The 25,039-nt window shown below is 40.8% G+C and overlaps 2 protein-coding genes across 3 annotated transcripts; both read left to right on the top strand.

Moving 5' to 3' along the window:
* Positions 1-11,127: 11,127 nt before the first annotated feature.
* Positions 11,128-16,728, top strand: gpr45 (G protein-coupled receptor 45). 2 transcript variants are annotated; one of them, XM_082175859.1, is made up of 3 exons: positions 11,128-11,498; positions 13,466-13,595; positions 15,005-16,728. In XM_082175859.1, the coding sequence occupies exon 3, from the start codon at positions 15,127-15,129 to the stop codon at positions 16,252-16,254; it is 1,128 nt and encodes a 375-aa protein (XP_082031985.1). In that variant the 5' UTR covers positions 11,128-11,498; positions 13,466-13,595; positions 15,005-15,126; the 3' UTR covers positions 16,255-16,728. The 2 variants fall into 2 exon arrangements, with proteins under 2 accessions (XP_082031985.1, XP_082031986.1); XM_082175860.1 differs by lacking the exon at positions 11,128-11,498 and having other exon boundaries at positions 13,578-13,638.
* A 1,745-nt stretch (positions 16,729-18,473) lies between these two features.
* cUnh2orf49 (chromosome Un C2orf49 homolog) lies at positions 18,474-22,988 on the top strand. The gene is made up of 4 exons (XM_082175885.1): positions 18,474-18,636; positions 18,859-18,995; positions 21,581-21,935; positions 22,065-22,988. Exons 1-4 carry the CDS (start codon positions 18,511-18,513, stop codon positions 22,119-22,121), a joined length of 675 nt encoding a protein of 224 aa, XP_082032011.1. The 5' UTR covers positions 18,474-18,510; the 3' UTR covers positions 22,122-22,988.
* The last annotated feature ends 2,051 nt before the right edge of the window (positions 22,989-25,039 follow it).

Below are 25,039 nucleotides of genomic sequence, written 5' to 3'. Positions count from 1 at the left end.
CCAGTCACCCTTAATTCCCCCTACTGTATCTTTCAACATACCTTCTGTTCTGATGTTCATGCATGATGTGGTTCTCGTGCTATAATTTGACTCGAGCTCTGCATTGCCACTTGAACTGATTGCCAAATGAAATGCGATCTATCACGTCACATTTAAGAGCGCCAAAACGCCATTTAGTGTTTGAATTGCGAGCTAAAATGGACAGAATATGAAAGCTGATACTTTGTTTCACATCACAAGTAATAAAGCACAAAGTTCTTTGCTATTATTGGAAGGGGGAGCGGCAACCTTCGGACCTGGCAACCCTGGATTGAACTACGGGTGATTCATAGGGTCAAATGTAGCCTGCTTTTAAAGTTTCTGTTTTTAAAGTGTTAATGCGTTATTGTCGCATTAACTTGCCCTAAATTCAACAGGAGAGATATTACACACACACAAACTTTTTGAGTATAACACATTCTTTATCACAGAGAGGAATTTTTGTCTACCCTGAACTGCATCTAATATCCATTCATCCATCTGACATTATCACACACACACACACACACACACACACACACACACACACACACACACACACACACACACACACACACACACACACACACACACACACACACACACACACACACACACACACACACACACACACACACACATTTTATAGCCTATACTTTATTTGATTCCACACATTACAAGTCAAATTTAATTAGGAATCTTTTTTTTTTATAATCCAACAGATTAAAACAAATCAGCATTGTTATGGATTATACAGTTCTAAGGAAAAATCGCCTTTTCCAAATAAACATGCTTCCTAGTTTCTGAGATTGAACAATACTTTGCCAACTGTTTGGCCCCTGTTTTAGAAATCCCCCAATGCAAAGTCCACGGATCGCCAGCCTGTACATGACCTAGACTACCAAACACTAGCACAATAAGATGGCATTTGTATCCAAGGTTCTCAATGGTAGATATCAATGACTGATATTTTAGAGTCTAAGAGTATAGTAAGAGTCCTCCATAAACAATTCAATGCACATGACACCTCAAATAGTGTAACTGTTTTGCCATTCTGAGAGATGTTAACAATATCTGGTGTTTTAGCAATTGCTGAAAAAGTGTTTGCAGGTGAGTTGAACCATTCAGACTGTACAGTAGTGTGTTTAAAGATCTGCTCATCAGCCACGCAGGGAATCTGAGCAGCAGGTCCACAAGTCTGTCATGTCTGGCAGTATATAGTCCTTTAAGTGATGAACAACTGTTCATGATGTGGGCTTCTGACTCCAGGTGTTGAGGGGGGTCATGCAGCATGCAGAGGGGCGAATGGGTGGAGGGAAACCACAGTGATAAGTTGTATTTTGTAGGAAGAACCTGCAGATGTGCTTTTACACAGAAAGTGAGGATCTCCTTACTGATGGTGGCATTGATGTAGATGGTGTGTGATACAGAGTGGTCCGCGCAGGGCAGTTTTGCCAACTTTCCCTGTAGTTTCAGACTAGACCAGTACTCCATATTTTGGGCTCTTTGAATAGACAAGAGAGTCTGCCTTGATTTTCTAGACTGGAGCAGGTGAACAATGTTGTTATGGTGCAGCCTGGCTTCCACGTTGACAGATTGGTCCTCTTGAACTGCATCAGAGACCTCTACAGGTTGATAGTGAGAGGTCCACTTCAGTTCAGTACCTGTCCATGCAGCTTTCCACTGGTCTTTCTTTTAAAACCCAGGAAGCTGTCTTCCCCACCGCATGCGTGTAGCAGCTTATTGGCCTATCAGTGCATTTCTAGTTTATTTCTTTTTTTAGTTTCATTATTATTATAATTTGTATTATTATTAGACAAGATTCTTGCTATTTAGTGATATTTAAGGATGCTGATAATTCAGTAATGATTATTATTCAATGCTTTGCTTATAATCTGTGTGTAATATAATGCATTGCTCCCCATACAGATGGAGAAGCTTCCTTTAAACTGTGCAGTTATAAGCTGGACAATGTTGCCATCTTCTGTTCTGACACAGAACTGCATATATTATGATTCTGAGAGCATATTCCAGGTCATATGTTTAGGCTTACTTTAATTGATAGTATTGATAGTAGCCTACATGACACGTACATTGTCATAATTTATTATAATTAATTAGTGAAAGTGATTGGTACATTATTCTCTAATAATCTGCAATTTCATTTCACATGCTTTGTTGTATTTGGCTAGAGGTATTTAAGTTTTTCAGAGCATCTCATTCTCATGTGGGTCTTGCAGTAAATGTGTGATGTGACATCTCAGTGAGCCTCAAAGAGTGAGTGAGGGTCTATAGAGTACAGAGTGTTCCGTTATTGACAGGCCAGAGATGGAGAGGTTACCGTGGTGACAGGAACAACACAATCATCTCAGAGGCCAACATCAATGTCACACTCCTGCATCATCCAAGACTGCTTGGATAAAATCATATTTTCTGCCTGCGTCTTTGCCTGTCTCAACCGTTACAGAATGACTGACCATAATGGATCCAGCGCCAAGGTAAACGATCACACGAGGACCACACCCGAGAATTCCTGGACCTTGCTTATCTAACGGACTTCCCAGATTTTGCTCTCATTGACTTTTATTGTTATTGACAATGAACAATACCAATCTAAACTCATCGTGATGGTCCTTGAGGATCATTGGCCATCATGGCCGCCACGCCAGAGTCTCGAGCCGTCATGGACATGGTTAGTGTTGCACGTTGCATCTGAAGCTATCAAGGCATTTCCAAGGAATTTGAGACTGGTTTCCAGTTTGGTGGACACACCGCTAACGTCGGTCTGAGCAGCTGGCATCTCGATGGGGATATCAAGTCTGGGGGTGTCAGAGGTGGTCCCACTTTCAATTGCACTCCCCGTTACGGCGATGTTCAGCGTTTCTCCCGAGGCGGCGGCACCGGTTCTAGTTTTGCATGAGACAGCGGTGTCCGCCAATGAACTCTATGTTTCAACCACAGAGATCGTCCCTGAGTTTCCTGTCTGCCCTAACATGACCACAGAGGTTGTTCTTGAACTGCCTATCTGCCCCAACATGACCACAGAGGTCGTTCCTGAACCGCCTGTCTGCTTTGACTCGACCACAGAGGTTGTTCATGAACTTCCTTTCTGCCCTGAGATGACCAGAGGTCAACCTGGAACACCCTGCCTGTCCTGTTAGGACCATGGAGGACGCCCTTGAGCTCACTTGACACAGCCCCTGAGGACAACCCTACCTCTCTGTGCTCTGTAGTACAGTTTTGCCTGACAGTCCCATCCGCTTCGCTGTGGTGGTCTTCTGCTCCTCCGTGGGGAACTTCAGTCTTATCCTCTCCACTGTGGTGGTCTTCTGCTCCTCCGTGGGATCTTCAGTCGTATCCGCTCCACTGTGGTGGTTTTCTGTGCCTCCGTTGGGATCTTCAGTCCTGTCCTCTTCGCTGTGGTGGTCTTCTGCTCCGCCGTGGGGATTCTTCAGTCTTATCTGCTCCGCTGTGGTGGTCTTCTGCTCCGCTGTGGTGGTCTTCTGCTCCTCCGTGGAGATCTTCAGTCTTATCCGCTCTGCTGTGGTGGTCTTTTGCTCCTCCGTGAGGATCTTCAGTCCCATCCGCTCCGCTGTGGTGGTCTTCTGCTTCTCCGTGGGGATAGTCAGTCATATCTGCTCCGCTGTGGTGGTCTTCTGCTCCTCCGTGAGGATCTTCAGTCCCATCCGCTCCGCTGTGGTGGTCTTCTGCTCCTCCGTGGGGATCTTCAGTCGTAGTCGCTCCGCTGTGGTGGTCTTCCGCTCCTCCGTGGGGATCTTCAGTCCTGTCCACTCCGCTGTGGTGGTCTTCTGCTCCTCCGTAAGGATCTTCAGTCCCATCCGCTCAGCTGTGGTGGTCTTCTGCTCCTCCGTGGGGATCTTCAGTCCCGTCCGCTTCGCTGTGGTGGTCTTCTGCTCCTCAGTGGGGATCTTCAGTCCCATCCGCTCTGCTGTGGTGGTCTTCTGCTCCTCCGTGGGGATAGTCAGTCAAATCCGCTTCACTGTGGTGGTCTTCTGCTCCTCCGTGAGGATCTTCAGTCCCATCTGCTTCGCTGTGGTGGTCTTCTGCTCCTCTGTGGGGATCTTCAGTCCCATCTGCTTCGCTGTGGTGGTCTCCTGCTCCTCAGTGGGGATCTTCAGTCCCATCCGCTCTGCTGTGGTGGTCTTCTGCTCCTCCGTGGGGATAGTCAGTCAAATCCGCTTCGCTGTGGTGGTCTTCTGCTCCTCCGTGAGGATCTTCAGTCCCATCCGCTCCGCTGTGGTGGTCTTCTGCTCCTCTGTGGGGATCTTCAGTCCCATCTGCTTCGCTGTGGTGGTCTCCTGCTCCTCAGTGGGGATCTTCAGTCCCATCCGCTCTGCTGTGGTGGTCTTCTGCTCCTCCGTGGGGATAGTCAGTCAAATCCGCTTCGCTGTGGTGGTCTTCTGCTCCTCCGTGAGGATCTTCAGTCCCATCCGCTCCGCTGTGGTGGTCTTCTGCTCCTCCGTGGGGATCTGCAGTCGTATCCGCTCCGCTGTGGTGGTCTTCTGCTCCTCCAGGGGGATCTTCAGTCCTGTCTGCTCCGCTGTGGTGGCCTTCTGCTCCTCCGTGTGGATCTTCAGTCCCATCCGCTCTGCTGTGGTGGTCTTCTGCTCCTCCGTAAGGATCTTCAGTCCCATCTGCTCCGCTGTGGTGGTCTTCTGCTCCTCCATGGGGATCTTCAGTCCCATCCGCTTCGCTATGGTGGTCTTCTGCTCCTCTGTGGGGATCTTCAGTCCCATCCGCTCCGCTGTGGTGGTCTTCTGCTCCTCCGTGGGGATAGTCAGTCATATCCGCTCCGCTGTGGTGGTCTTCTGCTCCTCCGTGGGGATCTTCAGTTGTATCCGCTCCGCAGTGGTGGTCTTCTGCTCCTCCGTGGGGATCTTCAGTCGTATCCGCTCCGCTGTGGTGGTCTTCTGCTCCTCCGTGGGGATAGTCAGTCATATCCGCTCCGCTGCGGTGGTTTTCTGCTCCTCCGTGGGGATAGTCAGTCATATCCGCTCCGCTGTGGTGGTCTTCTGCTCCTCCGTGGGGATCTTCAGTTGTATCCGCTCTGCTGTGGTGGTCTTCTGCTCCTCCGTGGGGATCTTCAGTCGTATCCGCTCCGCTGTGGTGGTCTTCTGCTCCTCCGTGGGGATCTTCAGTCCTGTCCGCTCCGCTGTGGTGGTCTTCTGCTCCTTCGTAAGTATCTTCAGTCCCATCCGCTCCGCTGTGGTGGTCTTCTGCTCCTCCGTGGGGATCTTCTGTCCCGTCCGCTTCGCTGTGGTGGTCTTCTGCTCCTCCGTGGGGATCTTCAGTCCCATCCGCTCCGCTGTGGTGATTTTCTGCTCCACCGTGGGGATCTTCAGTTCTATCCACTCCGCTGTGGTGATTTTCTGCTCCGCCGTGGGGATCTTCAGTCCCATACGCTCCGCTGTGGTGATTTTCTGCTCCGCCATGGGGATCTTCAGTCCCCTCTGCTCTGGTGGTGTCTGTCATGATCACCATGTTCACTTCCTGTATTCATTTCCAGTTTCCTTTATTTTGCCTGCCTTGTTTGTTACCATAACCACCGTCGTTAATTTCCATGACAACTAATCATCTGCACCTGTCCCTATAGTCAGCCCCCTTGTTATCTTTTGCATAAATACCCTTGTGTTTCTCTGGTTGGTTGTCAGTCGTTGGTTTTTTGCTGTAACATCTTCCTGTCCTGTGTTTCCTGGTTTACTCTGGCTACCCAATTTTTTATTATTTTTTTATTTTTTTTTATCTTGTGGATTATTAATATTAAACCAAACTGCACGTGGATCGTCTTCTTTGCCTGTCTCAACCGTCACATAGTGAATGACGTCCCGGGTCACTAAAGACCTGAGGTATGCGTTTAAGGGTTAATATAATTTTAATTGATTTGATTTGTGATGGCAAAGCTGAATTTTCAGCATCATTACTCCAGTCTTTAGTGTTACATAGGGGTGTAACAATATGTGTCACAATATCGCAATACAAAAATGCAACATTATGTATCGTGGATAGTGACAATATGTATCGTGGATAGTGACAATATGTATTGTGGATAGTGACAATAATTATGTATTGTGTATAGTTTAAAGTAAAATTACTGTGTGAGAAAAAAATTCTAGTTTTCGTGTCAGTACTACATTAAACTATATGTAATGTATAATAATGCAATGGGGGGATATTTGTGTGAAAAGTTACCTACATTATTTTAAATATCAGTGACAGAGTGCAAGCATATTCGTATCATAATAATATCATATTGTGAGTTCAGTATCGTGATTTGTTTTGAATCGTGACATGAGGGTATCGTTACACCCCTAGTGTTACATAATCCTTCAGAAATCATTCTAATAGGCTGATTTGTGACATTTCTGATTATTAGCAATTTTTAAAACAGTCGTGCTGCTTAATGTTTAGGGGGAAAACATGATAGGCCTGCATCAGGATTCTTTGATGAATACAAAGTTCAAAAGTTTAAAAGAAAAGCATTTATTTGAATTAGAAATCTTTTGTAACATTATAAATGCCTTAATAATGTCTCTTTTTGGCAATTTAATGTTTCCTTGCCGAATAAAAGTATTAATTTATTTTTTAAAAAACATCTTACTGACTTGTGAATGTGTGAACTTAAGTGTGTATGTGCTATTTACTATTTATTTTATATAACTAAGCTACTTGTTTATTAAGTAGGCTAGCTATTATGAAAACAATAACAGTCTATGGTATGTCCCCATTTAGCCTTACAAGTGTGGGTGTTAAATAGCCTGGTTAAAACCAAGGGGCAACATTCTGATCTGAAAAATGAAGCCTACCCGGAAGTGCGAAAAACTGCAATACATCGAAAATCCGCTAGGGGAAGGTCCCAAAAGGGAGCAAATGTCCATAGCCCCCATGTTAAAATGTCCGTTTTCACAGCATAAAATCATGTTTTTACAGGTTGGTCCCATGGACTTTTATTGGATTTTTCGATAGGTTCCGAGTGCCTGACAACGGCGAGGGTAGTGAATTTTTTTCTAACTCGTTAGTTTAGTTGGTATTTAGATATAAAATGTATGACAATAAGGGCGTGGTTAACTTTGATTGACAGCTTGATTGACAGCTGAAAGGCAGAATGACAACATAAGAAGCGCCATTTTTTAATACAGTTGACATATAATACTACTGTTTCTGTATCATGAAATGTAGTTTTAAGAGTTTTTCAGGCGAGAATGTAGTTGTTTAAAGCTCAAATCTGTGGTTTATTTATAAAGATTTATGAAAATTGTATCCAGTTGTGAGATCCAGCGATGACCGGGCGCTCGGCGCGATGTACCCCGCCTGGAGCAGCCTTTCATCGGCTAGACGTTTTGAGGTTTGCCGCTGACTCTGGCGTCTCTGTAGTGGTTAAACATGAGATATAATTCGTCTTGTCTATATCTAACGGGCGATTTTTGGTCTCGTGGGCAATCGTTTTGGCTGAGGGGAAGTTTCATAACTTTATAAGCTATATTTAACTTGTACCGTTGTATGGTTAGACTAGATCGAGCGCATGACTTTTTATGTTTGACTGAATTGTTTGCTTTATTTGTATAGCTTATTGTAACTTTACCTTTTACTTATACTTTTATAATAGCTAATATTGATAAAACTGAAATTTAACAAAAAGAGACTGGGTTGTGTAGGCCTATAGTAGCCTGTGTTATGTATCCTGATTGACTTTATGATTAAACCTGTTTTGCACATGCATCGCCACAGAGTTAACCATTTCAGACAGTAGGCTATCGGACAGCCTCTGTCTCGTTCACTTCCAGTCTGTGGGCGTTACGCACAGCTCAGTGTGGCCGCTCCAATTTACCTTCAATGAAATCTATGTCAAAACGCGTCAAAAGAGGCAATGCATTTACGCAGAGCAGGGTCATAAACGCGCAGAAAACGTGGCCATGTGTGTCTGGAGTTCAGCGAGCTCCACGGACCACTCCTTCAGTCTATCCACGGAGCGCTCTAAAGTCAACAGCGCTGAATGAATGATGATCTGCTTTTATGTCATTTTTCCTTTTTTATTCAGAATATTCACAAATGTGTTAGCTATGGCATGACATATCTGATATTCCGATTGTCAAATAAGTGGAAGTGTATTGTTGTTTAAACACCTTTATAACGATCGCGTTAGTTGAGCTGTATGCGCGATGGGCGCCGCGCCATGTTAGTTTGTGCCGCAGACGCAGTTCAGAGAATCGGATCTGTTGGATTTACAACACTTGTAAATTTCACATTCATCCACTTCTCCCGAAATACATAAAAGTAAGTGGCTGGTGAACTGGGAGAAGAATAGAGTAAACATTAAAGTTACTTACACAATGTGTATCTGATATGAATAAAACGTGTCGAATTATAATGGAAAGGATTATTATTACCTCTTCCATAGACATCAGTGTGTATTTTACAAATTCTAAATGTATTGTTTTTTTAGTAGCCTACTTATGTGAATTTATATGTCTGAAACCTAAAATAAACAGTATGTGGCTGAAAACACTGAAAAGTTGTGATATATGACAGCAGCTCTGAGCGCGCCTGTCTCTGGCTAAATTCAACATTTGAATTTAGCATTTGATCATGTGATGCACTGACCCTTCTGATCACACCGGTGTGAAACGCTCCAGGGACCAGCCTAGACTGATTACAACGGTGTGATCGTACGTGCGAAAGGCTTAAAAACAAGAAATTTTATGACACAAAATGTTGAAATGTAGGCTTAAATCAAACACATTTAATTCAGATTCTGTATAAAAACGGAAACCAAAAACAACGAAAAAAACAGCTGGCTGACCCCTAGAGGGGTGGGGAAAAGGGGTGGTGGGGGGGGGGCGGCCGACCCCCCCGCCCCCCCTGTTCCAACGTCTATGACAACGAAGATGATCTGTAATGTTGTTTACTGCAACATCTGTTGTTTAGTACAAATGCACATATTGCCTGGACCATATTAAAATGTTTAATATTTTTATATTATATTTAAAACGAAAAGAGGCAGGTTTGTGTTTTATATTTCGTTTTGTTATAAATAGGCAAACGTTATGTGCAGTGAATATAATCAATACGCGTTGCCTGAACCACATTTGTGTGGCTATAATGTTTAAGATTTCTTTAAATGAAAACGAAAAGAGTTAGTATGGTGTTTTATAACATATTTCGTTGCCTAAAATATACACAGAGATAACCGGAGTAGCAGAGCGAGCTGAGTGACGCGCGCTGCGTCAGAAGGTGGGCGGGGTTAGGGTTTCCCAAGATTTTCCAAGATGGCGCCGCCCATACCCCCCATAAACGGCTTCAAACCCGTTCTTCAGAAAGTCTATGGGTGACGTCACAGACGCTTTGTCCATATTTTTTACAGTCTATGGTTAAAACCAGACCATTCTCAGTAGTAACTGAATTATGGTCTGGCAAAGCTTAATTAATAACTCATTTCCAAAGGGGCGTCACCAACGGACGTCGCTCAAATGCCTCTGGGCACAATTGGATAGACCTAAAACCAATCAGAGCGATCGTCATCGTGTAAAGGCATAATGCTGCGTCCCAATTCGCCTAAGTTACACTACGCCATAAAAGTATGTACTCTTTTTGTGAAGAAAAGGTATATACTTTTGAATGTGTTGCAAAAAAGTAGGCAAGCTTTGGGACATACTACTTCATCATCTTTATCGGACGGATCTGTCGCGTGCATCCTGTCACGTAAACTGCCCTGTCAATCATCTTGTCACAGTTAAAATCCTCCATTAAATCGAATTTAATTTCCTACCGTTTCGGAGAGAAATGTAGTAGTACGTTCATCTGCCAGTGGGTCTTTCATGGAGACTGTCCTCATGTGTTTGCAATTTGAATATAATAATGCATTTAAAAGTTGCTGCGCTTCACCAACGGACGTCGCTCAAATGCGTCTGGGCCATAGACTGTAAAAAATATGGACAAAGCGTCTGTGACGTCACCCATAGACTTCTGAAGAACGGTTTTGAGGCCGTTTATGGGGGGTATGGGCGGCGCCATATTTCAATACAAATGTTCAGAAAGGATAACTTACAGGTATGATTTGTTGTGTCAGATCATGGCCGAGACGTCAAATTTCAGGAATTCCACTGGGCGCAGCCTATGCTCGTTGTCAGCTGTCAATCAAGCTGTCAATCAAGCCCTTATTTGTCATACATTTTATATCTAAATACGATCTAAACTAACGAGTTTGAAAAAAATTCACCCCCCTCACAGTTGTCAGGCACTCGGAACCTATCGAAAAATACAATAAAAGTCCATGGGACCAACCTGTAAAAACATGAATTTATGCTGTGAAAACGGACATTTTAACATTGGGGTGTATGGACATTTGCTCCCTTTTGGGACCTGCCCCTAGCGGATTTTCGATGTATTGCAGTTTTTCGCACTTCCGGGTAGGCTTCATTTTTCAGATTAGAATGTTGCCACTTGGTCTGGGCGCAACTGGATAGACCTAAAACCAATCAGAGCGATCGTCATTGTGTAAAGCCCGCCACAACGTTTCTGATTGGTGCCGCGATTTGGAATGGGCTTGAATGGGCTCTTTGCCAGACTACTTGCAGAGCAAATCTAAAATTGTCGGAAGTTGTCTGGGTTTTCCCAGGCTAGGTGTTAAAGGAAAATAGAGCTAAAAAAAAAAAAAAGAAAAAAAAAAAGAAAAAAAAAAGATGAATGCTCAAATTTCAAAGACATGTTGCCTTCTGTCTACAACAAAAGCTTTAAGTCCAGTTTCACTCTAAAAAAAAACACTGGGTTAAAAACAACCCAATGATGCAGTTACATTTGTGTAGGCTGTATCACTGAACCGTTAAAATTGTAACCGTCGCTGCGGAGACCGTAGGCTATTTAACCCAACAGTCGGGTTATTACTAAAAATTACCCAACGATTAAAAAAATTACCCAATATATTGACCCAATATGTGTAAACTAACGGTCGGGTTAAACAAATAACCCAAGGTTTATTTTTTTATTTTTTTTACTGTGACTTTTCTATAGACAGATTCAAAAGTAGAGAAGATTAAGGTGTTCAAATTCAAATTGTGCTCTCGCGAGAACTCTGGATTTCCAGGGTAACTCAAAAACCCAACGCAGCCAAAACATTATTGATAACTATAGAGGCTTGGTCCTTGGTTGAACCATTGAGCTTTTATTCTTCTGAGAACGTCAAAGATCTCCTGATGCAGTTTGTCATCCGTGTAGGCTACCTCTGAAACCCTCAAGGATGAAGCTCATAGCCGCCTGTGATTGATTGCCGTTGTCACACCTCCAGAGCTCCACGCCCCGACGGATGTGTTTCATGCAGCAAGAAATCGCATCAGTGGAAACAATGGCAGTCCTCTGACTGAAATCAAAACTACAACGGGCAGCCACAACAACATCTTGTCCTTCATCTATTTTGGATTGTCACGGCTCACCGCCCAACAGATACACGGACTTCAGTAGATAAAGAGGTAAAATCACACAATCTGACTGTGCGAATTACATCACATCTGCTTAGCGCGCCAGTGCACGTGAACTGTAATGTTTCATCAGTGACATGTATCGTGTGATCAATGCATAATTCACAAGGGTGCGATAGTGATACCAATTGTCATGCATATCACGCTTAGACATTTTCGAAATAATGAAATTCTAATATAGCCTATTTGTTTCCTATCGTGTGATGCATAACTGCAATTGGAAAACATTCAGTTCTGAATGTTTTGTGCATTTGTAAACAATTATTCTAGCAGTTCTGCCTCAATCTGCCACATATCCGCTGCTTTATAAGAATTTTGTTATGAATAACCCATGAATATCTTTCTGAATACATTTGTTTGCTTGCTTTTTATGTGAATTTCTTCGTTTTTTAGTCTTTCTATTTGAGATTGCCTGTTTTTAGTTAGATTATTTTCCTTTACTGATATGTACACTAAATTGGTTCTGTAGAATTAGCTGCACCGATAAATTCCATCTGGTGGGATTTTTTTCTGTAAAAAATAGAACCCAATATCACCATTAACGTTGTTTAATAGGAAACAGCTTGGATAATGTTTACGCATAAGCATTCGTGCTTAAATGATATGTGTTATAGAAATGCTGTAGCCTACATATCCTACTTTAAAGCATGTCAAAATATATATTGTGCCATGATCGAATAGGAATAGTAATGTAATAGTGTGCCATGAAAATAAACAACAATTTCAGGGTCATCAACCATCTTTGCAACTAAACAGGTTAGACAAATTATAATAATAATGCATATTATTTTATTGTTAATGATTATTATTTATATATTATTTATCATTGTGTAAAGTCAAGTCACCTTTATTTATATAGTGCTTTATACGGTACAGATTGTTTCAAAAGCAGCTTTACAGTGATAACAGGAAAATTATGCATTTCGGCTGTTGTTCAGCTGAAGTCTGTTCAGTGTGGATTCAGTTCCATTGTAAAAAGATCATCAATTATTAAATTAGTTCATTTCATCTATAAAGCAGTTCTGCAACAAATGATCTCATTGTCCAGCTCAGTTCAGTTACAACAGCGTCAGTACAGTCAGATCAATAATATTGTTGAATATTAAGTGTCCACAACTAAACAAGCCAGAGACGACAGTGGCAAGGAAACCGAACTCCATCAGGCGGCAAAATAAAAAAATAAAAATCTTGGGAGAAACCAGCCTTAGTTGGGGGACCAGTCCTCCTCTGGACAACACGGTGTGATTAGGATTCTGTCCAAAGAAAAACAAAAATAACACAGTAAAAATATCTGTTCTCTATATCGGCACTTGGACATTTCAACATACAATTATTCATTATCGGCATTGGTCAGAAAAGCAATATTGGTCAATCTCTAGTTTCTAACACTTAAGTTGATGGTTAGTCTATGGGTGACAACATGGACACCAGTGTTAATGAACACATTGAGGTCTGAAAAACAGCAGAATGTTGCTGCTAAACATTTGACTATTTACCAGGTTGACAAGACAGGTATTGTTATTGTCAGCTCATAGTACAGAGCTTGCATTAAGTATACCAAAATATGGTTTATTTTCATATTTACATTTATTTACATACTGTATGTCATACTATATTTATTCTGGTTCCATTTTTATTCCACTGGTCCATTATTATGTATTTATATTTTTACATATGGTATATCTCTTTCTACATAACCACATCCTGCATATTTCTGTTTGTCTCATCCACACTGTACCCAAAAATCTTTCCCCAAGTATTGTATTGTATATGTAATGGGCATTACATGGGAGTTTTTTAATAGATTGTCACCAGCATTTATAGACCTGAATGAGAAAAATCCCAATATATGCCACCCTAATGTCAACTGTCCCTTTCAATTTGATAAATGGAACACAGAGTAGAAAATATATTGCATTAACCATGTGTAACTGTGTCCTGCTATGTGTCTTTTCTAGGGCAATGGAGGTGTCAGATGATGACATGAAACATATGATGCATTTTTGGAATTTACATCCCCCTTTATATCTGCACTATCCTTAGCAAAGAACAACCCAGAGTAACCATGGCAACAGCAGCATCCTCTGAGTGAGCATCATTCCCTCTTTCATCTGTAAACACGATGATTGTGGTTTGTAGATGCTCACCATATTGCTCATCAGTACTGCACTGCGTTCTCTTTTGTGTCTTATCACGCTTGAATGGTTTAAAAGCATTTGCATGAATAAGAGCATGATCATATAATGTAACGATAGCCCTAATTATATATATATATATATATATATATATATATATATATATATATATATATATATATTAGGGGTGCACCGAAATTTCGGCCGCCGAAAATGTTCGGCCGAAAATGGCATTATCGGTTTCGGGGCGAAATAAAAAAAACAGCCGAAAACGTAAATGAAATGTCACCAGCTCCTCCCATCCGATTTTGGTTTCACTCACGGTCGAGCTGTTATCCCGCGTCTGCCTATCAAAGATTAAGCATGTCAGAGGGCTGTCACTTATTGCACAATCGATCGGACCAACCAACACAAGTTTCGAAAACGAAAATAGGGAATCGATTTTAACGGCCTTCTCTCGGAGCGCGTCCAGCTCGTCACGATACGCCCGCAGCGAACACGCGTCACACAGCAACTGTAGGCTCTGACACACACACACACACACAATCTCCAAAATTGTGGATTTTTTTTTTTTTCACAACTTTTTTTTTTTTTTTTTTGATGGAGCACAAAACTTGAAGAATAATATTATTTGGTATTATTATTTATATTTATTGTTAAAAATATTTTATGTTTTGTTATGTAACTGTTAATAAAACTTTTATTATATTGTGATTTTTTATTTCAGATCCATTAAATGCAATTATATATATATATATATATATATATATATATATATATATATAAGTATACGTTTTTAAAAGAAGCCATTTTCGGCTTCAGTTTCGGTTTTCGGCCAAGTGCATCCTAAATTTTCGGTTTCGGTTTCGGCCCAGAATTTTCATTTAGGTGCATCACTAATATATATATATATATATAGTATCAGTGCTGCGCAACGATTAATCGCATCCAAAATACAAGTTTGTGTTTACATAATATATGTGTGTGTACTGTGTATAATTATTTTGTATATATAAATAAATACACATATGCATGTATATATTTAAGAAATATTTGCATGTATATACTGTATATTTATACATACTAATTTATATTATATATTAAAAAAAATCTTAAATATACACAATGTATGTGTGTGTATTTATATATACAAAATAATTATACACAGTACACACACATATATTATGTAAACACAAACTTTTATTTTGTATGCGATTAATCGCTGCCCAGCACTATACAAGTATACAAAGTAAAAGTATGCAAACTTTATGTTAGATTTGATTAAAAAAAAATTGAATCATACGCTAGTGTAAGTTTGTATTGTTATTAAATATAACTCACACTTTTGGTCTTCTGTTGCAGGTAATGTTTTACAATGTCTTCAGTGTGGAGAGTAATTCTCTTAACGGGAGCTCACATAACCATGGCGGTGGTTTAGCTATGACTTTCCAGGCTTGAATGGATGATACCTGGTAACAGCTGCCATGTTCGTCTGTAATGGCAGCTCACTGGAGGGGTGTGGCCTTCTTGAACCAATAGAAACTGAGACGCAAGAGGCTGATACTGCCCTCATGCCCACCACTCTCAGGGTGGCACTGGCTGCCATCATGATCTTCATGATCACCATCGGTTTCCTCGGCAATGCTATTGTGTGTCTGATAGTGTATCAGAAACCGGCCATGCGTTCAGCGATTAATCTGCTCCTGGCCACGCTGGCCTTCTCTGACATCATGCTGTCGTTGCTATGCATGCCATTCACCGCCGTCACTCTCGCAACTACGGACTGGAGCTTCGGAGTGGGATTCTGCCGCGTGTCCGTCATGTTGTACTGGTTATTTGTTCTGGAAGGTGTGTCCATCCTTCTGATAATCAGCGTCGATCGCTTCCTCATAATAGTTCAGCGGCAGGACAAGCTAACGCCACATCGTGCGAAAATCCTCATTACCGCGTCATGGGCTCTGTCGCTCTGCGTGTCCCTACCGTCCGTGATCGGCTGGAGGACGGCCGGGATCGGCGCACAAGTGCCGCAATGCATTCTGGGATATAGCGAATCGCTGGCGGACCGGGGTTACACGGTTCTGCTAGCTGTCGCGGTGTTCTTCGTGCCGTTCGGTGTGATGTTGTATTCCTACCTGTGCATTCTCAACACGGTGCGACGCAACGCGCTGCGCATCCACAATCACACCAGCGAAGGCAGTGTCGCCATCAACCCTGTCAGCAAGTTGGGTTTAACCGGTCTTCAGCGACCCCAAGTCAATGTGGACATGAGTTTCAAAACCAGGGCCTTCACCACCATCCTCATCCTTTTCATCGGCTTCTCCGTGTGTTGGTTGCCACATACGGTGGTGAGCCTGCTGGCGGTGTTCAGTAGACGCTTCTATCTCAGCCCGGCGTTTTACCCCGTCAGCATCGGGGCGCTGTGGTTGAGTTACCTAAAAGCGGTTTTCAATCCTGTGATATATTGCTGGAGAATCCGAAAGTTTCGTGAGGCCTGTCTGGAGTTTATGCCCAAGACTTGTCATCTCTGTCCCAAGATTCCCGGACGAAGTCGTAGGCGTATAAGACCCAGCAACATCTATGTGTGCAGCAGTGAGACCCAGTCTTCAGTCTAGGATTCGCACCAAAGGATGTTTAAAATTGACAAGCCAAGAATGAAAGATGATGTTTAGATATGACACACTTGGTTTCAAGGGACTGTGTCCTTGAAATCCCATGGAGATGAGAACGCTTATTAATTGAGTACTTGATAAATACCTCCTCCTATCATAGACTGCAGTGATGAAGGAAAAAGCATTAGCTGTCTGAAATTCATCAAAGCAATATTCTCATATATTCTTGAACTGGGTCCTGAACTGAATTTCTTTTATTTCAGTTGGCAAAGGTTTTACAGGTTGGCAAATAAAGTATCTAAACTGGTGATTTACTGAACATGTTTGGTAGAATTTATTCATGATTAGGTGAGGGAGTTTTGTTTGTGGTCATTATTTACATTCACATTTTGTAATGCCCAAAGTGAAACTGCATCCATGCTAAAAAAAAAAAAAAAAAAAAAAACCCACTAAAACCAGACTAAGCTGATTGGCTGGTCTTCCTAGCTTTAGAAGGCTTGGTGCCAATTCTCTTGATGGCCAGGCTGGAAGACCATCTTAAACCAGCTACATCTAGCTTAAAACTACCTTAAACCAAGACCATTTTCACTTCTATAATGTTCTATCAGTTTGACTGAAGAATTTTGCTTTTGCAGTTTTCATATATCAATAGTGTTGTCAAAAATATTGATATTTCGATACATATTGATGTTGAAATATTGGAAACGGTTCCAGTACTCCTTTTATGCAGTATCGATACTATACCACAAACCCGTCTCCTCTCAATCGCTCCTCTCATTTGCTCCCGTTGAAGTGTTGATGTTACAGGTACTGAATTTCAGCGCGGGGTTGCAGGTATTTCGCATAATTCTACTCATCTACTCATTGATATATAAGAGGCTTATATGAGATATAAGCTCTATTTTGTGGCTTATTGCGCTTAAACGGTCAAACACACAAAATTATGTCAGAATGCCTGTCTTGGTGAGTATTCAGGTGAACACAGTCAGTTTTTAAATGTAAATGAATTAAACAATATATAGGATCTGTGCATAAGCTCTTAAAGTGACACTCACTGCTCTTGATTGAATAACTTTTGTGACTTTAATTATAAGCATTATTCTATTTTTACAGTGAAGATAATACCGTGTTATTTTATATTTGATTACTTTATTATTATTATTTTTTGTATTTCTTACCTGAATACTACTGTTAGACCCACCTTAAAAACTTAAAGCCATGTTTATTTCATTTTTTTGTTTATTTAATCTATTTATTCAATTGCTTTTATTTGTGCTCTCCTTTGCAATTTGTTCATTTGTTTTTATTTTATTACTGATGATTTACTTACTGATTAGTTTCAAATAAAGCCTCCCTGTTCTGTGTGTAAGCTATTGCAACAAAATTACCCAAATTATCATAGAATTATGAGATAATAATAAAAATATATATGGCAGTTTTCCCTGTGGTATCGAAAATGGTATTGAATATCAATATTTTTCAAGGTATTGTATCAAAGTATTCCAGTATCATGACAACACGTCAAGTTCAACTGAAGAATTTTGCTTATGAAAATTGCATAAAACTACCATTATAGATACTCTCATTTAGTATTTTCACCATTCCTGAAATTGCCATTTGGAGTGCATTCTTTTTTATAAATATCAGTTAAGCGAGAAATGCAGATTGGGGACAGGGACAGAGAAATTTTAATTAGGTTTCTTTATCAGTAATTTGGGAACTATGTCTATATAAAAAGCCAATACTCATATCTGTTAATACTAAAAAAAAAATAAAAAAAAAAGTGGTTGACCGGCATCTTCTGGTTGCCAAGGCTGATATCAATGTTAAAAGAGCAGAGTTGTAGATTGCTGAAATAATGTAAATAATCGACGAAGTGAAACAAACTCTTATTTTATACAATACATAAACAAAATGTTTATTCAAATAAGTGGACATGGTTACCAGCCAGTGCTAATAATTTGTAAATGGCCAAATATTGGCCTGTTAATTGTCTGGCCAGACATTGATTTCATTTCTTTCTGAGCTGTAAATCTATGTGCAGATGCATGTGTAAATATGATATAACTTCGTCAGGTTTGAGTCATGACAATTGAGTCATTGTCATCGACTCATTCTTTATTTAGCTGAGGTTTCTTTCTGCCCTAGCACACATTGTACTGTAGGTGGCAGTAATGGTCATGTGATGTGAAACGTCTCTCACATAAGCGCAGAACAAGAGAACTTCTTCCTGCGCTTTCCGGAAATGGACTGAGAAATATGGCGTCGCACAGGGGTGACAGAACGAGAAACCCCACATCAGATGCTGGAGATGTTTCCAAAATCGACCTTCTGCTTCACCCAGAGCTCCTTTCTCAAGAGTTCATTCAGCTCATGTTACATGAGGTGAGACTCGGAGCCACATGAAACCAGTCGGGTTACTGTAGGCCACATCGCATAACCTTCTTGTTCCTTATATGATAATAATAATTAGGTTATTTTTGTTCCGTGCGTCTTTTCTGTATAGTATAAATTTATCAGACAGTAAATATACCTGAAATCTGAAGAATGAATACATCAACAGTCATTGAACAGCAGCAAACGAGTCATGCCTGCGTTGTGTTTTAGAGGAAGATAGCAGTGGGTGATCATGAGGACCGCGACCGGCTGACAGGTCTGTACCTGCGACATGTGCTTCCTCTCCCGCAGAGAGATCTGCCCAGCAGCCGCTGGGGGAGGAGGATGGAGAGGAGCAGAGCGCACAGGTACTGTACTCTCTCACACAGGTCATGATGGTCATGATGATGATGATGATGCTGTCCCGCCTCTCCCGCTAATAATGCACTTGCCTGACAAGAATGATTTTAAATGATGTGTGCGCGCTCACTTTGAGAGCGCCGCTCAAGGGTGTGCGCGCTTCAATACAGTCAATCACAGTTCTAATCGCAAAGCGTGTCAAAATGACGATTCCCAAACTTTACAGTTTTTGTTCATAGAAAAAAAAAGGAAAAAAAATCTGTCAATTACTCATTTAAAGTCCGTGTTTACACAGTAGTACTGTAACGTATTTACGTTGTAAATCTGTTCGTCATATAAAGCCATCGTGTCTCTTCAGAAGATTTGGATTAGACCGCTTGATTATTTTTACAATATCATTTTTGACATTTGTTTTTTATCTTTTAAGTTGTATAGGATTTGACTTTAAATGGAGCGACAGAAATTTCCCAAGTTTCATAAAAAATATCTTCATTTGTGTTTCGAAGATGAACGAAAATCGTATAGGTTTGAAACGACGTGAGAGTGGGTATGATGACATAATTTACATTTCTGTGTGAACTGTACCTTATAAATAGAGTCAACCTGAGCCTTGGACAAAACTAACTCTATCCTGACTAAATCGTTTACACCACCGATACATATCGCATAACAATTTATCGTTACACCCTTGCTGCTACGGATATACGTTTTTGCAGGGTGGGATGTCTGTTATTATAATCTATTTTTGTCATCATCATCATCATCATTGATTATCATGTTAGTTGTACAGAAGGAACACAAGCAGTTTCCCAGATGAGTGATCAGTTATACAGTGTTGCCCTGGACAACAGTTATTATTCCAAAAATATTTGACTGAAGTATGACAGAGCGCTTTGTAATACTTATACTCTTCCCCTTTGCTTAAATTCTCCATGAAATCAAAATGGTCAAATCTTTTTTTTAATGGAATTTTTCAGTAGGCTATTTATTATAAGCGATTTAACAATCCACATCGTTATTTATTTATTTATTTATTTAAATTCTTGTGCCCTTGTAATCTTAAATCAAAGATTTAATCATTCTCTACTGGCGTGAGGGCGGGATCAACCTGTCACTCACATGACATCACAGCCACAACCATCCAATCAATTCCCCATGGACAAAATTAAAGTCCCGCCCTAGTTTTTCTTTTTACAGTCACAATAGGGAAGAAAAGACTATCACAACTTCAGTTTCATGTTGACTTTAAACTCTGAAATCTCATTGTCGTCTGTGTTCAGATTCAAAAGTGCTTCACATCAGGTTTGATGACCTTTGATGACAAAACTCGTTTCATGTATTTTAAACGTACAGTATGGAATTTTTCGCCACTAGGGGTCGCTAACCTATTTACAATAACAAAGGCGTAGTTTGATGACGCAACATTTGCTAAGAATTATGGATCTTGTCGTCAACGTCAAGCCGACCGATCTAATCTATGGATCTAATAATGTTTATGGATGACTGAATACATCGATGCTTTTACCATGACTGTGATATGAAGCAGTTCGGGATTGCTAAGAGACAGCTATCAGCTATCATATAAGGAATATGGACATTTCATTCTACCGAACTAACGTTACACGCGAGTGCAGAATTACTACTCACAGTCACAGGTCAGTTTATTAGACAAATTAAACTTGTGAGGTAACGCAGCGTTGTTTCACTTGGTCTAACATTACACTATCACACTAAACTGCATTTGAATGTGTTGAAATGTATGTGTTAGTTTGTCTGTATGAGACTAGCAGTGAGCTAGATCAACATTAGAATAACATGCAGATCATATTCTAACATTTCATCATGTTGAGCTATATAACATTGATTAGTTTTATGTAAATGTGCTCACCTGTTTAATAAAGTACATGTAGAAGCGGTCGAAGTCTCGGACGTGGAGCTCTCGTTTACTGTCTATGGGAGCTCTAGGCATCTCGAAAACACCGCGCTGATATTGATTCTCGTTTTAGTTCTCCTTTTGTATCCAAAGTCTGCTTGCCATGGTCCATAATGTTTGAACGAAACAACAACAGCGTGCAAATAGACATTGCGAACTACCGTCAGTCGCTTTGGTTACTATCAGAGGGCTCTGGTTCATAGCTCTGGTTGCCATGGCAGTACGAGCGGAAACCAGGGACAACGCGGATATGACGCCATTGACGGCGACAAAACGGAAATAAAGAAACGGGACGTTTCTCGAATTAAATTACAAATTTCTCCTGGTTTGAAAGTTGTTGGAAACAGTCAGGATAATGTAAGTACACACAAAAAAAAAATATATAACATAGATATAGTGATTTTTGCTATTTTTAAAGCAAAAAAGTTACATATTGTGGCTTTAACTAAACTTAATACAAGCTCTGAAAATGTGGACTAAAAGAAAAATGTATTTGAGAAGACCAGCAGTGGGGAAGTCTTTTTTTGTGTGTGTGTGTGAACACTAAACAACAAATTTTGTTTTGTTCACAGAAAGTAGTCATATGACTGTTGTGTAACTGCATGAAAATGTCCAACGTGTTTTCTCTCATTAATATAATATAACTCTGTTTTGTTTCAGTTCCAGCGCTGACAGTGGCAGGAAGAGGCCGTTGATTGTGTTTGACGGCAGCTCTACTAACACTGGCGGTGTGAAGCTGAAGAAAGCTGATACTTCAGCAGCACCTGTCACCACAGACCGAATAAAGCCCCCCGTTTCCAGCATCAGTCTCACGAACCCCATACGCAAGCTCACTGGGACCTCTACAAACTGCTCTTCCTCAAATTCCTCTAACAGGACGCCGGTGTCGTCGCCGGGGGCCAGTCCCAAAAGCCCCTGCAACCACTCGAACGCTGCCAACTCCTCGCTACATTCAAACAACACCACGTCTAAACTAAAGCGCTCGTCCCCCAGCGACGGAGAACATGACACTGCTGTGAGTATGACACTAACACCATGGAAATCTGTGATGTAGTGTAAGAGTAAGATTTGGTTGTGAATTGTCTTGACAGTGTGTGAATTTAAGTTTTCTGATTTTAATTTTTTTTTAATTTGTTTGTGGCAGAAGGACATCAAGTCACCTGATTCAAAGAAAAAGATTCAACATATCACATGGCCATAATCTCTGATGTCATCAAGGACGGATGGTTAACGTCACTGACATCGTCTGCTGGGTCTCTGTGTTGGCCAAGAAAGACACTCACGATGGGACACATGAATTTGAAAGATGGGTACTTGTCACACACCTCAAGTTGTCACTCTTTACTTACCAGCCTCAGGAAAAGTGACTTGTGCAATGTGACCCTCCGGTTCATTTCACACCAGGAAATGCTTTGGCTTTCGACTTTATGCAGTGGTGAAGGACCTGACACATTCCTAGCAGTTTTATGTTGGACTGCTCAGATTTTCCCTTTAGAAATCTTTCTTGCAATTAATAAACTCCATTGCACGTGAATCATGTTGACAAATCAAACCCACCTAGAGGAAATAGATGGACATGCTCTTGGTGTGTTTGAGATGTCTGGTGTTTTACTGACATTGGAAAATACTGAGTAACTTTGAAGAAATCGCTCTTTTCTCCAATAACATGTTTTACAAGTTGATCTGTGATTTTGATCGGAATAGGCCCATCCAAGTTTGGCCAATATCAAATAAATCCGTTGATAGTTTTGTATTTATAGCCCCCATAGGGTCAAAATGCAGTTGTGATGTGTGTTGCATCATGCATTGATGTTTGAGTGAGAAAGCATAATGAAGGGTGTTTCACATGTCAGTGTTTTAGTGAAGCTTTTTCTAGGCATTATGAATTGAGTTTTTTATTGAACTGCATGGAAAGTTCCTCACTGACAACAAGCCTGATGAAATAAAAGGCTGAGAGTGTTGATCATGGTGTTAGTGTGTTTTTTTGTTTGTTTTTGTTTTACTAACACTTTAGTCAATCTTAAGTACACTGCCAAAGTCCATAAAATAAAAGTTAATTAAATATTAATGGTGTTTGAATTTCATTCCATTCATAGTTCTGCTTTGTTACAGGTACAGTCCTATTGAAAATGTTTATTTATTATTATTTATCAATTTAGAAAAAAAAATATTTTTGTGGAAACCATGATAATTTTTTTTCCAGGATTTTTTGGATGAATAGAAAGTTTAAAAATGAAATATTTTGTAATATAAATGTCTTTACTGACACTTTGATCAATTCAATTTCATGCGTCCTTGCTAAATAAATGTTTTAATTTCTTTAAAATATTACCGAATACAAACTTTTGAACCATAGTGTAAATTCAAATGACAATTACCCAAAATATATATATTTTTTATTAACCGGGACCTATTAAGCAATATTCACTTTTACATGGTTTTTGAACAAATATGTCAGCAGTGTGTGTACAAATCCACCCACTCCTTTTTTGAATCCACATAAATCATTTAGTTTTTGGCAGAGTGTCTGAGGCCCCAGCTGTAAAGGCTCTACCCTCTTCTGGAAAGCCAGCAGCTCATTTGCATTTAAAGATACAGTGGGGAGAACAAGTATTTGATACACTGCAGATTTTCCCACTTACAAAGCATGTAGAAGTCTGTAATTTTGATCATAGGTAGGCTACTCTTCAACTGTGAGTGACAGAATCTAAAAAAAAAAAATCCAGAAAATCACATTGTATGATTTTTAAGTAAATAATTTGCATTTTATTGCATGACATAAGTATTTGTTACATCAGAAAAGCAGAACTTAATATTTTGTACAGAAACCTTTGTTTGCAATTACAGAGATCATACGTTTCCTGAAGTTCTTGACCAGGTTTGCACACACTGCTGCAGGGATTTTGGCCCACTCCTCCATACAGACCTTCTCCAGATCCTTCAGGTTTCGGGGCTGTCACTGGGCAATACAGACTTTCAGCTCCCTCCAAAGATTTTCTATTGGGTTCAGGTCTGGAGACTGGCTAGGCCACTCCAGGACCTTGAGATGCTTCTTACGGAGCCACTCCTTAGTTGCCCTGGCTGTGTGTTTCGGGTCGTTGTCATGCTGGAAGACCCAGCCACGACCCATCTTCAATGCTCTTACTGAGGGAAGGAGGTTGTTGGCCAAGATCTCGCGATACATGGCCCTATCCATCCTCCCCTCAATACGGTGCAGTCGTCCTGTCCCCTTTGCAGAAAAGCATCCCCAAAGAATGATGTTTCCACCTCCATGCTTCACGGTTGGGATGGTGTTCTTGGGGTTGTACTCATCCTTCTTGTTCCTCCAAACACGGCGAGTGGAGTTTAGACCAAAAAGCTCTATTTTTGTCTCATCAGACCACATGACCTTCTCCCATTCCTCCTCTGGATCATCCAGATGATCATTGGCAAACTTCAGACAGGCCTGGACATGCACTGGTTTGAGCAGGGGGACCTTGCGTGCGCTGCAGGATTTGAATCCATGACGGCGTAGTGTGTTACTAATGGTTTTCTTTGAGACTGTGGTCCCAGCTTTCTTCAGATCATTGACCAGGTCCTGCCGTGTAGTTCTGGGCTGATCCCTCACCTTCCTCATGATCAGTGATGCCCCACGAGGTGAGATCTTGCATTGTGCCCCAGATCGAGGGAGATTGACCGTCACAGTTGTTGCCTTCTCACCAAGCTGCTTGCCTATTGTCCTGTAACCCATCCCAGCCTTGTGCAGGTCTACAATTTTATCCCTGATGTCCTTACACAGCTCTCTGGTCTTGGCCATTGTGGAGAGGTTGGAGTCTGTTTGATTGAGTGTGTGGACAGGTGTCTTTTATACAGGTAACGAGTTCAAACAGGTGCAGTTAATACAGGTAATGAGTGGAGAACAGGAGGGCTTCTTAAAGAAAAACTAACAGGTCTGTGAGAGCCGTAATTCTTACTGGTTGGTAGGTGATCAAATACTTATGTCATGCAATAAAATGCAAATTAATTATTTAAAAATCATACAATGTGATTTTCTGGTATTTTTGTTTTAGATTCCGTCTCTCACAGTTGAAGTGCACCTATGATAAAAATTACAGACCTCTACATGCTTTGTAAATAGGA

This window comes from Leuciscus leuciscus (genome assembly GCF_965113295.1).
Source record: "Leuciscus leuciscus genome assembly, chromosome: 7".
Taxonomy (NCBI): Eukaryota; Metazoa; Chordata; class Actinopteri; order Cypriniformes; family Leuciscidae; genus Leuciscus; species Leuciscus leuciscus.
Note: the sequence above shows the minus strand (reverse complement) of the source record. Positions and strands in the feature narration are given on the sequence as shown.

Excerpts from the sequence above, each read along its gene's own strand:
- gpr45 (XM_082175859.1), top strand. The coding sequence starts at position 15,127 with ATGTTCGTCTGTAATGGCAGCTCACTGGAGGGGTGTGGCCTTCTTGAA.
- cUnh2orf49 (XM_082175885.1), top strand. The coding sequence starts at position 18,511 with ATGGCGTCGCACAGGGGTGACAGAACGAGAAACCCCACATCAGATGCT. Across the intron at positions 18,996-21,580 it reads GAGAGGAGCAGAGCGCACAG|TTCCAGCGCTGACAGTGGCA; the intron begins GTACTGTACTCT and ends GTTTTGTTTCAG. Across the intron at positions 21,936-22,064 it reads ACGGAGAACATGACACTGCT|AAGGACATCAAGTCACCTGA; the intron begins GTGAGTATGACA and ends TGTTTGTGGCAG.